The following is a 17,603-nucleotide window of genomic DNA, read 5'->3' as shown; positions in this document are numbered from 1 at the left end:
GTACCGAGCGGTGTGACTGTGCATCCAGGGCTGTACCGAGCGGTGTGACTGTGCATCCAGTGCTGTACCGAGCGGTGTGACTGTGCATCCAGGGCTGTACCGAGCGGTGTGACTGTGCATCCAGGGCTGTACCGAGCGGTGAGACTGTGCATCCAGGGCTGTACGGAGCGGTGAGACTGTGCATCCAGGGCTGTACGGAGCGCAGCGACTGTGCATCCAGGGCTGTACGGAGCGCAGCGACTGTGCATCCAGGGCTGTACGGAGCGCAGCGACTGTGCATCCAGGGCTGTACGGAGCGCAGCGACTGTGCATCCAGGGCTGTACGGAGCGCAGCGACTGTGCATCCAGGGCTGTACGGAGCGCAGCGACTGTGCCTCCAGGGCTGTACGGAGCGCAGCGACTGTGCCTCCAGGGCTGTACGGAGCGCAGCGACTGTGCCTCCAGGGCTGTACGGAGCGCAGCGACTGTGCCTCCAGGGCTGTACGGAGCGCAGCGACTGTGCCTCCAGGGCTGTACGGAGCGCAGCGACTGTGCCTCCAGGGCTGTACGGAGCGCAGCGACTGTGCCTCCAGGGCTGTACGGAGCGCAGCGACTGTGCCTCCAGGGCTGTACGGAGCGCAGCGACTGTGCCTCCAGGGCTGTACGGAGCGCAGCGACTGTGCCTCCAGGGCTGTACGGAGCGCAGCGACTGTGCCTCCAGGGCTGTACGGAGCGCAGCGACTGTGCCTCCAGGGCTGTACGGAGCGCAGCGACTGTGCCTCCAGGGCTGTACGGAGCGCAGCGACTGTGCCTCCAGGGCTGTACGGAGCGCAGCGACTGTGCCTCCAGGGCTGTACGGAGCGCAGCGACTGTGCCTCCAGGGCTGTACGGAGCGCAGCGACTGTGCCTCCAGGGCTGTACGGAGCGCAGCGACTGTGCCTCCAGGGCTGTACGGAGCGCAGCGACTGTGCCTCCAGGGCTGTACGGAGCGCAGCGACTGTGCCTCCAGGGCTGTACGGAGCGCAGCGACTGTGCCTCCAGGGCTGTACGGAGCGCAGCGACTGTGCCTCCAGGGCTGTACGGAGCGCAGCGACTGTGCCTCCAGGGCTGTACGGAGCGCAGCGACTGTGCCTCCAGGGCTGTAAGGAGCGCAGCGACTGTGCCTCCAGGGCTGTAAGGAGCGCAGCGACTGTGCCTCCAGGGCTGTAAGGAGCGCAGCGACTGTGCCTCCAGGGCTGTACGGAGCGCAGCGACTGTGCCTCCAGGGCTGTACGGAGCGCAGCGACTGTGCCTCCAGGGCTGTACGGAGCGCAGCGACTGTGCCTCCAGGGCTGTACGGAGCGCAGCGACTGTGCCTCCAGGGCTGTACGGAGCGCAGCGACTGTGCCTCCAGGGCTGTACGGAGCGCAGCGACTGTGCCTCCAGGGCTGTACGGAGCGCAGCGACTGTGCCTCCAGGGCTGTACGGAGCGCAGCGACTGTGCCTCCAGGGCTGTACGGAGCGCAGCGACTGTGCCTCCAGGGCTGTACCGAGCGCAGCGACTGTGCCTCCAGGGCTGTACCGAGCGCAGCGACTGTGCCTCCAGGGCTGTACCGAGCGCAGCGACTGTGCCTCCAGGGCTGTACCGAGCGCAGCGACTGTGCCTCCAGGGCTGTACCGAGCGCAGCGACTGTGCCTCCAGGGCTGTACCGAGCGCAGCGACTGTGCCTCCAGGGCTGTACCGAGCGCAGCGACTGTGCCTCCAGGGCTGTACCGAGCGCAGCGACTGTGCCTCCAGGGCTGTACCGAGCGCAGCGACTGTGCCTCCAGGGCTGTACCGAGCGCAGCGACTGTGCCTCCAGGGCTGTACCGAGCGCAGCGACTGTGCCTCCAGGGCTGTACCGAGCGCAGCGACTGTGCCTCCAGGGCTGTACCGAGCGCAGCGACTGTGCCTCCAGGGCTGTACCGAGCGCAGCGACTGTGCCTCCAGGGCTGTACCGAGCGCAGCGACTGTGCCTCCAGCGCTGTACCGAGCGCAGCGACTGTGCCTCCAGCGCTGTACCGAGCGGTGTGACTGTGCATCCAGCGCTGTACCGAGCGGTGTGACTGTGCATCCAGCGCTGTACCGAGCGGTGTGACTGTCCGTCCAGCGCTGGGAGCTGCAGCGCGATCTGCCGGTGTCGGGTCTGAGTGCTCCTCTTTTCTCCCCTATTCATGGAGTAACCCGACGCCTCCCTGTTGTCACACCCTGTGGCAAGATGGGTTTCAGATGGGGAGTTTTTCAGCGTAAAGAATTTAGGAGGGAAGGAAGAGGTGGCTCACAAGTGGAGAAAGGAGCAGATTTCTCTGATACGATATATTACAAGTTTCTTATAACATTCTCATTATTTTACGTCTTCCCGTTACATCTTCCTTTTCTTTGCAGGTCGCACAGAGCATTGAAGACCATCACCAAGAAGTTATAAGTTTCTGCCGAGAAAATGGTTTCCATGGTCTTGTTGCCTATGATTCCGACTACGCTCTGTGCAACATCCCGTATTACTTCAGTGCCCATGCGCTAAAGCTGAGCCGGAACGGGAAAAGTATCACAACCAGCCAGTATCTGATGCACGAGGTGGCCAAACAGCTGGACCTCAACCCCAACCGCTTCCCCATCTTTGCTGCTCTTCTAGGTAACGTCTTTGCTGCTGTTCATACATTTATAGCGGTTGTAATTTACTTTGTAACATGCCATAGACTTTACTTTTATAATACTTCATCTTGAAAGGGTTTTTCCAGTACTAGGACCACCCCTTCTGATTCTACTATTCCCCCAGGGAAAATAATAAAGCTTATACTCCCCTCCCGTACCGATGCCGTTGCAGTGGTGTTTGGGCTCACGCATCCAATCAGAGCCGCCTTCCTTCTCCACACCTTCGGACCAAAAGCGTTAACAGGAAGTGTGCAGCGCTCACTTCCTGTTCATAGCTCATCTGGTCCGAAGGCGAGGAGAAGGAAGGCGGCTCTGATTGGACACTGGGCTTGAGTGACATCACAACCCCACATAAGCCTGGACACCGCTGGAATGACGCCGGTTCGGGAGTAGAGTATAAGCTTTATTATTTTATCTGGGGGAAACCTAGAAACAGAAAGTGTTGTCCTAGTAGTGGACATCCCCTTTAAATACTGGCATGTCATGATCCCCCATTGCCAATAAGAGAGGGAACTTGCCATACCTACAGAGGAGCTGGCACCAGGTCAAAGTAGACGTTTCTTGCTCTTATTTTATTCTCGCTGCCTCCTGATTTATTTTTATTTTTTTTTTATTTTATTTTTTTATTCTGCCACATGGTCTGAGTTATGAGCTTTTATTTTTACCACCAGTAACATTGCATTTATTGGGCGGTTTAAATAACGTAACATGATTCCAGGTCAGTGCAAACACTCTGATGTGAAACGCGCATAGATTGTTTTGGTTTTGTTTTTTGTTTTTTTGTTGTTTTTTTTTTTTTTTATAGTTGAAGTGGTAGAGAGAAAAAAAACATTTTTGTTTGTGTCCAGTACCTTTCATGTTTGTTTGTTTGTTTTTTCCCATAGATGGAACTGTGTGAAGGGTTATTTTCTGTTTCTGTTTGGGGGTTTTTTTGCGTAGTACTCTGATTTTTTTTTTTTTTTTCAGTTATACCACTGTGGAGTATGTACAATGTATTTATCAATCTGTTTTATTTTTTTTAGGTATGGTGAGAGAAAAAAAAGCAATTTTATTAGTTCGATATTTATTTTTTATTTATTTATTTTTATTTTTTACAGCATTTACCATATGGAGTAAATATTTTTATATTTTAATCTAGTTTTTGGAAATGCAATGTAAATTATGTTGTTTTTTTATTTTTAATGGGAGACAAGTGGGATTATTCAATTTTTTTTATTTTTTATTATATGCTTGTGTATGTATTTATAGGGGGTGAAATAAGTAATGAAACCGTCACCAATTTTCCACGTAAATATATTTTTAAATTTGCTATTGATATAAATTTCTCACTAGATATCAGTAACAACCCATCCAATCCACATACAAAAAGAAATACCATAAATGTCCATAAATTAAGCTACATGTAATAATGAGAAATAACACAGGGGAAAAAGTATTGAACACATGGAGAGGTGCAAAAAGCCTGGAAAGTCTTTTTTTTTTTTTTTTAATCCAATCAATTTTTATTGTAGGAAGTTACATTACAAAAAAAAGGAGAAATTCAGGTGACATTGGCAATAATACACAAAGAAAACCACGCTGTAACATGTGGTAGTGTCACCTTTGATTATGATTCACATTTCCTGTCACACCACCACCAATCATGTCTGATGCAAGTTGCAACTTTTTTAGGTTAATCAATACCCAATACGTATAGAGTCAACCTACCAATTTACTCTTTAATCCTCAAAATGAGGGATCCAAACAACCAGAACCAGAGAGTAAGAAAGGAAGATAAGAAAAGGGAGGGGAGAGAGAGGTGGGGGGGAGAACCATGGATGGTTGCAAGGAGGCAACCAGGGAGGGGGAGGGGGGAGGGAGGGAATTGGATGGCGTTTTGGGGCAGCCCGAGCAGTAACAACAACAGAGATTTAAACACCTTGAATATTGACATGTGGTATGGGTGAATTCCCTGCGTAACACACACTTTGAGCCTATTTGACCCGTTTTTAATTATCAACAGTTTGCCCTGGAAACAGATGCCTGACAGGGGATGCATATACAGAGTTTAACCACGTGTCCCAAATCTGAAGTATTTTGTTTTTGGCGCGGATGGAGTGAGCCAGACAGAACCCGTATTGGCATTGGAGATTAATTCGGTTATATAGTTCCACTAATGTAGGCGTCTTTGGGGATTTCCAGTGCAAACTTATGCAATATCTGGCAGCTACTAGAATGTGAACTAATAAGCCCCTGGATTCCCAAGAGAACTCCTCTATACCCACGTTTAGCACTGCCAGAGCCGGATTCGGATTAATACGATTGCCTGTCAGCTCACCCATCAGGCCAAACACCTCCAACCAGAACGAGAAAACCTTGGGACAAGCCCACCAGCAGTGACCAAGAGTACCCCTTTGGAGGCAGCCCTTCCAACAATGTGGCGAATAATTTGGGAGGAACTGTGCTAAGTTGGCTGGGGACCGATACCATCGCAGGTGTACTTTTTTCAGTTGCTCCAGATGATTTATACACTTGGAATATTTTTGGATATTTGCTGATGCCGAGTGCCAGTTTGAAGGAGAGGTAGAGACACTCAACTCCACGTCCCATTTATTCATATAAGGAGATTTTTGCTCTTCGGGGGGGTTATTGAGCCATTTGTATGTCGAGGAGATACCTTTGGATTTAATTATCTTTTTAAATACCAAAGCTTTTGTTGTAGGTAACAGAGGCTTTGACTTTGGAGGAAATTTAGAGGCCAGAAAATGACTAATTTGGATGTGTTGATAGAAACAGCCCTTTAAAGAGGGGTGTTCCCGTACTATTTCATTAAAGGGGTTAACACCCAAATCAGAGTATAGGTGCGCCAGCACTGTAATGCCCGATCCCTCCCACCTGGCCAGATTCAAAAAGGGGATTTGAGATTCCAACGACTTGAGGGAGATCTCTGAAAGAGGAATCTGAATCTTATGAATCAAGTCATTTCGCCAGACCTCCAGGGAGGCTGACATGGTGGGAACACACGGGGAGAACCGTGAACGGCTCAAATATTCTGCTTCCATCATTCTTCTGACCGAGCCCTGGCGGGACAGGAAATTTTCAATCTGAGCCCATCTATGTGAATTACCTGGACGCCACCATTCCTTTAGTGATTCAATTAGTAAGGCTTTATAATATGCCGTTATGTTTGGGGTGCCCAATCCCCCTAAGTCATATGGGGGGTATAACACTTTACCTGCGACCCTAGCCTTTTATGACCCCAGACAAATTTGTTAGTCAACGATTGAAGTTTCATCAGGGTTTTGTGAGAAATTTTGATGGGAAGGCATCTGAGCACATACAATATTTTGGGTAAGAAAACCATTTTAAAGGACTGTATCCTGGCCATCCAGGACAATGATATTTTTTCATATCTTCCCAATTCCTTTTCTAAATTTTGGATCAGAGGTTCCAAATTTTCTTTAATTAACATCTGCGATGGTGTCAGCTTAATACCCAAATAAGGTATCCCCCTGTCGCACCATTTGAATTGAAAGGCCCCCTCCAGCGCACTCCTGGCCTCCGCCGGTACATTAAACGGCAGTATCAAAGACTTTGCCGCATTAAGCTTATAATACGACACTTTAGAAAAGTTTGATAATGTGTTCACCACTGCTGGAATCGACACTGCAAGGTTAGAACAGGAAATTATCACATCGTCTGCGTATAAACCAAGTTTATGTTCAAATTCCCCAACTCTTATACCAGAAATGGCTATGTTTTTTCGTATAGCTTCCGCCAGAGGTTCTACCACTAAAGCAAAAATAGCGGGAGACAATGGACACCCCTGGCGGGTGCCATTACTTATTTGAAATTTAGATGACAGAAACCCCGATGCCAACACTGACGCATTTGGGTAAGAGTAGAGGGCTAGAATGGATGACTTGATGTTCCCCAAGAACCCGAATTTTGTGAGAACTCTCTCCAGGTATCCCCAGTGCACCCTGTCAAAGGCTTTTTCAGCATCAAGAGACAGGAATGCACTGGGTTCACCCGATATCTCCACCAGTCCAATCAAGTCAAGCATCCGTCTGGTGCCATCCTTAGATTGCCTCCCTGTCACAAACCCAACTTGATCTGGAGCCACTAAGGTCGGGATCACTTTGTGAAGTCTATCTGCCACTAGTTTGGCATAAATTTTAACATCACAATTTAGGAGTGAAATGGGCCTAAAATTACCCGGGGTGTCTGCAGGTTTCCCTGGCTTGGGTGATAATTATCGCTTCTAAGTTGTCTGGAGAAATTGACCCTTTATTTTGCCAAAAATTGAAGGTTTTTGACATAAAGGGGGACAGAGTGGATGTAAATTGTTTGTAATATTCGTATGGCAGCCCATCGGGGCCCGGGGCAGAGTTAGACTTAGTCATTTTGATGGCACCTAGGATTTCATGTGTAGTAAAGGGAAGATTAAGTTCCTCTAATTGCTCATCTGAGACCCGGGGAAGATCCAGGGTGTCTAGGAAACCCTGTATATCCACTTGAGTCGGCTGTGACGTATTGGAATCATATTTTAGATTATACAGGGCCTCATAGTATTTCGCAAATGCTTCTGCTATTTCAATGGGATGTCTAGTGATTGTTCCGTTCGGGTCCCTCAGGAATTCTATTTTAGATTGGATCTCACGTTTTTTCGTCCTTCTTGCCAATAAGGACCCCGCTCTATCCCCCATAGCATAAAATGTCGATCTATTTTTTTTAAGATTATGTTCGTATTTTTGCAGGAGTAGGGATCTTAGTTGGAATCTATGGGTTACAATTTCTTTAGTCAAGTTAGGGGAAGCTTTGGCTTTATTCAGGGATTCAAGGTGATGAATACGGGTTAATATATATTTAATATCTGCGTCTTTTTTCCGTTTTTGGATGGAGGCTATTTTTATGAGCTGCCCTCTGACTACGGCTTTATGAGCAGCCCACAGGGTCTCGTCAGAAATTTCCCCATTATTATTAAGTTTAAAATATTCTGTTAACACTGACTCTACTTCATCATGTACCTTCTGCCTACCAAGCAAGCTGGTATTCAGTCTCCACCTAGGGGAATTTTGAACATTAAAGCTACCCTGAACAGACAAAGAGATCGGCGCATGATCTGTCCAAGTAATTAAACCAATATCAGCTGCCACACAATTACTTATAGATTTGCTGTCGACCAAAAAAAAATCAATTCTACTGTATGAGCGGTGCCTGGAAGAGAAGAACGTATAGTCTCTTTCTGATGCGTGCAAATATCTCCAGATGTCATGAAAATGGAATTCATTGATGAGATGCTTAAGTTCCTTAGCATGTGGGATGCTGGTGTTGGAGCAATCCATGGAGCGTATTACAGGTATATTAAAGTCTCCACAGATGATTTCCGCCCCTGTGGCAGTATCTTTGAATGCTTGGAAAAATTTCCTAGCAAAGTTCAATTGTGATGAATTTGGGGAGTAGACCGTTGCCAAGGTATAAGGGACGCTGTTGATATAACAAGACAAAATAATATATCTTCCATCCACTCCATAACTGACATTTATCAATTTAAAGGCCACTGAGTTCTTTATTAAAATGGCCACTCCTCCTCTTTTTTTTGAGTCATTAGCAAAAAAGGTGTGTTGGAAGCTTGGATGAAGTAGCCGTTTATTATCTGTGGAAAGAAGGTGGGTCTCCTGAATGCACGCTATATCACAGTTAGATGCCTTGACCTCTCTCCACATCATTGACCTTTTTGCTGGGGAGTTGAGTCCGTTCACATTAATAGACAATATCTTAATTCTCATATTGGAGCCGCAGGGGGGGTTGAATTCCCAGGAACGCCATCAGGGATGAGAGGGGCAAGCCTGGAAAGTCTTGATGCCAGCTGAAATCTATCAGTAATTAGAAAGCAAACCTGATACTTAGTGACAAATGTTGATGGCCAATCAAAAGGTGTCTCATTACCAAGGTGCCACACAAGAAACATCTCATGATGGGTAAAACCAGTGAGCTGTCTCAAGACCTTCACAACCTTATCATTTTAAAACTTATTGATAGCATTAGTTACAGAAGATTTTCTAACCTACTGAAGGCTCCAGTGAGCAGTGTTGGGACCATAATCCGTAAGTTGAAAGAACATACCGTATTTTTCGCTTTATAAGACGCACCGGAATATAAGACGCACCCCAAACTTAGACATAAAAAAAGGTAAAAAAAAGAAAAATGGGGTCCGTCTTATACTCCGATGTTCTCTTACCGGAGGGGGGCAGCAGTGGTGGTGAAGCGGGGTCACAGGAGGCACAGGTTGTGCTGGCAGGCGCGGCAGGTCAGTGGCAGCGGGGTCCGTGGTTGCAGGTGCCGTGGCGTCCGTGGTTGCAGGCGCGGTGGTGTCCGCGGTGGCAGGATCCGTGGGGTCCGTGGTGGCGGCAGCAGCCGTGGCATGAGAGCCGTGCAGCAGGCCGGTGCAGTGAGTGTCCGCGGTCCCGGTTCAGTGGTGGCAGCGGCGGCGGCGGCGGCTCAGTGGTGGGAGCGGCGGCAACTGCTCAGTGGTGGCAGCGGCAGGGACTGCTCAGTGGTGGCGTGTGTCCGCGGTCCCGGTTCAGTGGTGGCAGCGGCGGCGGCGGCGGCTCAGTGGTGGGAGCGGCGGCGACGGCTCAGTGGTGGAGTGTGTCCGCGGTCCCGATTCAAGTAATGGCGCCCGGAGCGACGCATGCGCAGATGGAGCTCTCATCCAAGGGCTCCATCTGCGCACGCGCTGACTCCCGGAGCAGCGCGTGCGCAGATGGAGCTCTCATCCAAGAGCTCCACCGGCGCCATCATTTGAAAGTGGGACCGCGGACAACTGGTAAGCTGCACAGCCGCCCGCCCCGCATGCACAGAGTGGCAGCCAGCAGGCTGCCCGCCCACTCTGCGTACAAGCCGCCGGGTACCTGTGCTTGCGTGCGGTGGCAGCCGGGTACCCATGGCTGTGTGCGGGCGGCAGATGGGTGACTGTGTGAGGGCGGCAGCCGGGTACCTGCACGGTCACCCGACTGCCGCTCGCACACAGCACCCGGCTGCCGCCCGCACACAGCCATGGGTACCCGTCTGCCACCGCATGCAAGCACAGGTACCTGGCTGCCGACCCCACACAGCACCCGCTGCCGCCCGCACACAGCCACGGGTACCCGGCTGCCGCTGCATGCAAGTACAGGTACCCGGCCGCTTGCATGCAGCCACAGGCACCCGCCCGATCGCTTCAGACAGGACCCCCCCCCCCCCGCTACCGCTTTATAAGACGCACCCCCCATTTTCCTCCCAAAATTTGGGGAGGAAAAGTGCGTCTTATAAAGCGAAAAATACGGTAATTTCACCAAAAACTGGCCACGACCAGGTGCTCACTGCAAGATTTCAGACAGGAATGAAAAAAATTATCAGAAATTTCTGTGGAGGCTACAGAAAGACCTGGACTCAGCAGGCACAACGGTTTCAGAGAGCACAGAAAATAATGCACTTCCCCTCCAAACCTGTATGCACACTCCTGTATGCACACTCACCACGCAAGACTATTGCTGAACAAAAAGCAGGTTCAAGAGCGTTTAAAGATTGCTCAACAACATTTAGACAAGTCTGTGAAATACTGGAGAACTCTTTTGGAGGCCGTAATACACACCATGTTTTAGGCCGAAAGCAAATCAACCTAAAAACGTCAACACCAGTGAAGTGTGGAGGTGGGAACATCATGGTGTGGGGCTTTTTTTTTCAGAATACAGCACTGGTAAACTCCATATAAGAAGTTAGGATGAATGGAGAAAAGTACTGATACATGCCTGGTAATGATCTGCTGCCATCTACCAGGATGATGAAGAAGAAACGAGGGAGGATATTTCAGGAAAACAATGATCCTAAACACACGGCCTAGGAAAGAAAATAAATCTGCTAGAATGGCCGAGCCGATCACCGGAGCTGAATCCAATAGAAAATGTCTGGAAGTAACTAAAGCTCAGAGATCATAGAAGGAGCCGGGACCTGCAGGATGTGAGGAGTGTGTGCGGAAGAATGGGCCAAAATCCACCTGAGCAATGCAGGTGACTAGTGTCTCCATACAGGATGTGAGGAGTGTGTGTGGAAGAATGGGCCAAAATCCACCTGAGCAATGCACGTGACTAGTGTCTCTATACAGGATGTGAGGAGTGTGTGCAGAAGAATGGGCCAAAATCCACCTGAGCAATGCAGGCGACTAGTGTCTCCATACAGGATGTGAGGAGTGTGTGCGGAAGAATGGGCCAAAATCCACCTGAGCAATGCACATGACTAGTGTCTCCATACAGGATGTGAGGAGTGTGTGCGGAAGAATGGGCCAAATCCACCTGAGCAATGCAGGTGACCAGTGTCTCCATACAGGATGTGAGGAGTGTGTGTGGAAGAATGTGCCAAAATCCACCTGAGCAATGCAGGTGACCAGTGTCTCCATACAGGATGTGAGGAGTGTGTGTGGAAGAATGGCCAAAATCCACCTGAGCAATGCACATGACTAGTGTCTCCATACAGGATGTGAGGAGTGTGTGTGGAAGAATGGGCCAAAATCCACCTGAGCAATGCAGGTGACTAGTGTCTCCATACAGGATGTGAGGAGTGTGTGCAGAAGAATGGACCAAAATCCACCTGAGCAATGCAGGTGACTAGTGTCTCCATACAGGAAGTGAGGAGTGTGTGTGGAAGAATGGACCAAAATCCACCTGAGCAATGCAGGTGACTAGTGTCTCCATACAGGATGTGAGGAGTGTGTGTGGAAGAATGGGCCAAAATCCACCTGAGCAATGCAGGTGACTAGTGTCTCCATACAGGAAGTGAGGAGTGTGTGCGGAAGAATGGACCAAAATCCACCTGAGCAATGCAGGCGACTAGTGTCTCCATACAGGATGTGAGGAGTGTGTGTGGAAGAATGGGCCAAAATCCATCTGAGCAATGCAGGCGACTAGTGTCTCCATACAGGATGTGAGGAGTGTGTGCGGAAGAATGGACCAAAATCCACCTGAGCAATGCAGGCGACTAGTGTCTCCATACAGGATGTGAGGAGTGTGTGCGGAAGAATGGACCAAAATCCACCTGAGCAATGCAGGCGACTAGTGTCTCCATACAGGATGTGAGGAGTGTGTGCGGAAGAATGGGCCAAAATCCACCTGAGCAATGCAGGTGACTAGTGTCTCCATACAGGAGGTGAAGAGTGTGTGTGCGGAAGAATGGGCTAAAATCCACCTGAGCAATGCAGGTGACCAGTGTCTCCATACAGGATATGAGGAGTGTGTGCGGAAGAATGGGCCAAAATCCACCTGAGCAATGCAGGCGACTAGTGTCTCCATACAGGATGTGAGGAGTGTGTGCGGAAGAATGGGCCAAAATCCACCTGAGCAATGCAGGCGACTAGTGTCTCCATACAGGATGTGAGGAGTGTGTGCAGAAGAATGGGCCAAAATCCACCTGAGCAATGCAGGTGACCAGTGTCTCCATACAGGATATGAGGAGTGTGTGCGGAAGAATGGGCCAAAATCCACCTGAGCAATGCAGGCGACTAGTGTCTCCATACAGGATATGAGGAGTGTGTGCGGAAGAATGGGCCAAAATCCACCTGAGCAATGCAGGTGACTAGTGTCTCCATACAGGATGTGAGGAGTGTGTGCGGAAGAATGGGCCAAAATCCACCTGAGCAATGCAGGTGACTAGTGTCTCCATACAGGATGTGAGGAGTGTGTGCGGAAGAATGGGCTAAAATCCACCTGAGCAATGCAGGTGACCAGTGTCTCCATACAGGATGTGAGGAGTGTGTGCGGAAGAATGGGCTAAAATCCACCTGAGCAATGCAGGTGACTAGTGTCTCCATACAGGATATGAGGAGTGTGTGCGGAAGAATGGGCCAAAATCCACCTGAGCAATGCAGGCGACTAGTGTCTCCATACAGGATGTGAGGAGTGTGTGCGGAGGAATGGACCAAAATCCACCTGAGCAATGCAGGCGACTAGTGTCTCCATACAGGATATGAGGAGTGTGTGCAGAAGAATGGGCCAGACTCGCACCTGAGCAATGCAGGCGACTAGTGTCTCCATACAGGATGTGAGGAGTGTGTGCGGAAGAATGGGCCAAAATCCACCTGAGCAATGCAGGCGACTAGTGTCTCCATACAGGATGTGAGGAGTGTGTGCGGAAGAATGGGCCAAAATCCACCTGAGTAATGCAGGTGACTAGTGTCTCCATACAGGATGTGAGGAGTGCGTGCAGAAGAATGGGCCAGACTCGCACCTGAGCAATGCAGGCGACTAGTGTCTCCATACAGGATGTGAGGAGTGTGTGCGGAAGAATGGGCCAAAATCCACCTGAGCAATGCAGGTGACTAGTGTCTCCATACAGGATGAGGAGTGTGTGCGGAAGAATGGGCCAAAATCCACCTGAGCAATGCAGGCGACTAGTGTCTCCATACATGATGTGAGGAGTGTGTGCGGAAGAATGGGCCAAAATCCACCTGAGCAATGCAGGTGACTAGTGTCTCCATACAGGATGTGAGGAGTGTGTGCGGAAGAATGGGCCAAAATCCACCTGAGCAATGCAGGCGACTAGTGTCTCCATACAGGATGTGAGGAGTGTGTACGGAAGAATGGACCAAAATCCACCTGAGCAATGCAGGTGACTAGTGTCTCCATACAGGATGTGAGGAGTGTGTGCGGAAGAATGAGCCAAAATCCACCTGAGCAATGCAGGTGACTAGTGTCTCCATACAGGATGTGAGGAGTGTGTGTGTGCGGAAGAATGGGCCAAAATCACACCTGAGCAATGCAGACGACTAGTGACTCCATACAGGATGTGAGGAGTGTGTGCGGAAGAATGGACCAAAATCCACCTGAGCAATGCAGGTGACTAGTGTCTCCATACAGGATGTGAGGAGTGTGTGCAGAAGAATGGACCAAAATCCACCTGAGCAATGCAGGTGGCTAGTGTCTCCATACAGGATGTGAGGAGTGTGTGGAAGAATGGACCAAAATCCACCTGAGCAATGCAGGCGACTAGTGTCTCCATACAGGATGTGAGGAGTGTGTGCGGAAGAATGGACCAAAATCCATCTGAGCAATACAGGCAACTAGTGTCTCCATACAGGATGTGAGGAGTGTGTGCGGAAGAATGGACCAAAATCACACCTGAGCAATGCAGACGACTAGTGACTCCATACAGGATGTGAGGAGTGTGTGCGGAAGAATGGGCCAAAATCACACCTGAGCAATGCAGGGACTAGTGTCTCCATACAGGATGTGAGGAGTGTGTGCGGAAGAATGGACCAAAATCCACCTGAGCAATGCAGACGACTAGTGACTCCATACAGGATGTGAGGAGTGTGTGTGGAAGAATGGACCAAAATCCACCTGAGCAATGCAGGCGACTAGTGTCTCCATACAGGATGTGAGGAGTGTGTGCGGAAGAATGGGCCAAAATCCACCTGAGCAATGCAGGCGACTAGTGTCTCCATACAGGATGTGAGGAGTGTGTGCGGAAGAATGGGCCAAAATCCACCTGAGCAATGCAGGTGACCAGTGTCTCCATACAGGATGTGAGGAGTGTGTGCGGAAGAATGGGCCAAAATCCACCTGAGCAATGCAGGTGACCAGTGTCTCCATACAGGATGTGAGGAGTGTGTGCGGAAGAATGGGCCAAAATCCACCTGAGCAATGCAGGTGACTAGTGTCTCCATACAGGATGTGAGGAGTGTGTGCGGAAGAATGGGCCAAAATCCACCTGAGCAATGCAGGCGACCAGTGTCTCCATACAGGATGTGAGGAGTGTGTGCGGAAGAATGGGCCAAAATCCACCTGAGCAATGCAGGTGACTAGTGTCTCCATACAGGATGTGAGGAGTGTGTGCGGAAGAATGGGCCAAAATCACACCTGAGCAATGCAGACGACTAGTGACTCCATACAGGATGTGAGGAGTGTGTGCGGAAGAATGGGCCAAAATCCACCTGAGCAATGCAGGTGACTAGTGTCTCCATACAGGATATGAGGAGTGTGTGTGGAAGAATGGGACAAAATCCACCTGAGCAATGCAGGTGACTAGTGTCTCCATACAGGATGTGAGGAGTGTGTGCGGAAGAATGGGCCAAAATCCACCTGAGCAATGCAGGTGACCAGTGTCTCCATACAGGATGTGAGGAGTGTGTGTGGAAGAATGGGACAAAATCCACCTGAGCAATGCAGGTGACTTGTGTCTCCATACAGGATGTGAGGAGTGTGTGCGGAAGAATGGGCCAAAATCCACCTGAGCAATGCAGGTGACCAGTGTCTCCATACAGGATGTGAGGAGTGTGTGCGGAAGAATGGGCCAAAATCCACCTGAGCAATGCAGGTGACTATTGTCTCCATACAGGATGTGAGGAGTGTGTGCGGAAGAATGGGCCAAAATCCACCTGAGCAATGCAGGTGACTAGTGTCTCCATACAGGATGTGAGGAGTGTGTGCGGAAGAATGGGCCAAAATCCACCTGAGCAATGCAGGCGACTAGTGTCTCCATACAGGATGTGAGGAGTGTGTGTGCGGAAGAATGGTCCAGAATCCACCTGAGCAATGCAGGTGACTAGTGTCTCCATACAGGATGTGAGGAGTGTGTGCGGAAGAATGGGACAAAATCCACCTGAGCAATGCAGGTGACTAGTGTCTCCATACAGGATGTGAGGAGTGTGTGCGGAAGAATGGGACAAAATCCACCTGAGCAATGCAGGTGACTTGTGTCTCCATACAGGATGTGAGGAGTGTGTGCGGAAGACTGGACCAAAATCCACCGGAGCAATGCAGGTGACTAGTGTCTCCATACAGGATGTGAGGAGTGTGTGCAGAAGAATGGGCCAAAATCACACCTGAGCAATGCAGGCGACTAGTGTCTCCATACAGGATGTGAGGAGTGTGTGCGGAAGAATGGGACAAAATCCACCTGAGCAATGCAGGTGACTTGTGTCTCCATACAGGATGTGAGGAGTGTGTGCGGAAGAATGGGCCAAAATCCACCTGAGCAATGCAGGTGACCAGTGTCTCCATACAGGATGTGAGGAGTGTGTGCGGAAGAATGGGCCAAAATCCACCTGAGCAATGCAGGTGACTATTGTCTCCATACAGGATGTGAGGAGTGTGTGCGGAAGAATGGGCCAAAATCCACCTGAGCAATGCTGGTGACTAGTGTCTCCATACAGGATGTGAGGAGTGTGTGCGGAAGAATGGGCCAAAATCCACCTGAGCAATGCAGGCGACTAGTGTCTCCATACAGGATGTGAGGAGTGTGTGTGCGGAAGAATGGTCCAGAATCCACCTGAGCAATGCAGGTGACTAGTGTCTCCATACAGGATGTGAGGAGTGTGTGCGGAAGAATGGCCAAAATCCACCTGAGCAATGCAGGCGACTAGTGTCTCCATACAGGATGTGAGGAGTGTGTGCGGAAGAATGGACCAAAATCCACCTGAGCAATGCAGGTGACTAGTGTCTCCATACAGGATGTGAGGAGTGTGTGCGGAAGAATGGGACAAAATCCACCTGAGCAATGCAGGTGACTAGTGTCTCTATACAGGATGTGAGGAGTGTGTGCGGAAGAATGGGACAAAATCCACCTGAGCAATGCAGGTGACTAGTGTCTCCATACAGGATGTGAGGAGTGTGTGCGGAAGAATGGGACAAAATCCACCTGAGCAATGCAGGTGACTTGTGTCTCCATACAGGATGTGAGGAGTGTGTGCGGAAGAATGGACCAAAATCCACCGGAGCAATGCAGGTGACTAGTGTCTCCATACAGGATGTGAGGAGTGTGTGCAGAAGAATGGGCCAAAATCACACCTGAGCAATGCAGGCGACTAGTGTCTCCATACAGGATGTGAGGAGTGTGTGCGGAAGAATGGGACAAAATCCACCTGAGCAATGCAGGTGACTTGTGTCTCCATACAGGATGTGAGGAGTGTGTGCGGAAGAATGGGACAAAATCCACCTGAGCAATGCAGGTGACTAGTGTCTCCATACAGGATGTGAGGAGTGTGTGCGGAAGAATGGGACAAAATCCACCTGAGCAATGCAGGTGACTTGTGTCTCCATACAGGATGTGAGGAGTGTGTGCGGAAGAATGGACCAAAATCCACCGGAGCAATGCAGGTGACTAGTGTCTCCATACAGGATGTGAGGAGTGTGTGCAGAAGAATGGGCCAAAATCACACCTGAGCAATGCAGGCGACTAGTGTCTCCATACAGGATGTGAGGAGTGTGTGCGGAAGAATGGGACAAAATCCACCTGAGCAATGCAGGTGACTTGTGTCTCCATACAGGATGTGAGGAGTGTGTGCGGAAGAATGGACCAAAATCCACCGGAGCAATGCAGGTGACTTGTGTCTCCATACAGGAGGCGTCTGGAAGCTTCATCACCAACAAAGTAGAGTGTACCAAGGATTACTGTAAATACATTTCAGTAACGTGTTCAATACTTTTCCCTGTGTCATTTCTCATTATTACACAACACTTAGTTTATGTGCATCTATGGATTGATTTCTTTGCCTGTGTGGATTGGATGGGTTGTTACTGACATCTGGTGAGAAATTCATGTCAACAGCACTTTTAGAAATATATTTACTTAGAGAATTGGTTATTTTACCCTCTGTGTATGTGTGTACTTAGATATATAGTGAAAAAGGAGGAGTGTCTTCTGTACTGCAAGGGTGTTTTTTGTTGGTTTTTTTTTCGTTGTTTTTTGGTGGCCTAGATCCATGTTCCCACATGCAAAAATCTTTTTTTTTTCTTTTTCTTTAATATCTACTGCAAAACAAAAAATCAGGCATATTGAAATCCAGCAGCCTGATCCTTTAGTGCGACCTCTGCTGTTGTGGAATGATTAGGACACTATGCACTGAGCATGGTAAAGCATTCAGTCACTTCTAGCTGGCTGGATTTTTCCTTCGTCTGTGTACAGGTTGTACTTGTGCTTTTTGCTGAGTGAGCGTACC

At 49.6% G+C, this 17,603-nt stretch overlaps 1 protein-coding gene across 1 annotated transcript in view; it reads left to right on the top strand.

The window, feature by feature from the left end:
* Positions 1–17,603, top strand: part of FAM120A (family with sequence similarity 120 member A) — a 138,280-nt gene that overhangs the window by 36,181 nt on the left and 84,496 nt on the right. Inside the window, exon 2 of the mRNA XM_075321280.1 lies at positions 2,384–2,630. Coding sequence (XP_075177395.1) covers positions 2,384–2,630 — 247 coding nt within the window. The remainder of the gene's footprint in view (positions 1–2,383; positions 2,631–17,603) is intronic.

Source organism: Anomaloglossus baeobatrachus, chromosome 8 (genome assembly GCF_048569485.1).
Source record: "Anomaloglossus baeobatrachus isolate aAnoBae1 chromosome 8, aAnoBae1.hap1, whole genome shotgun sequence".
In the NCBI taxonomy this organism is placed as follows: domain Eukaryota; kingdom Metazoa; phylum Chordata; class Amphibia; order Anura; family Aromobatidae; genus Anomaloglossus; species Anomaloglossus baeobatrachus.
Note: the sequence above shows the minus strand (reverse complement) of the source record. Positions and strands in the feature narration are given on the sequence as shown.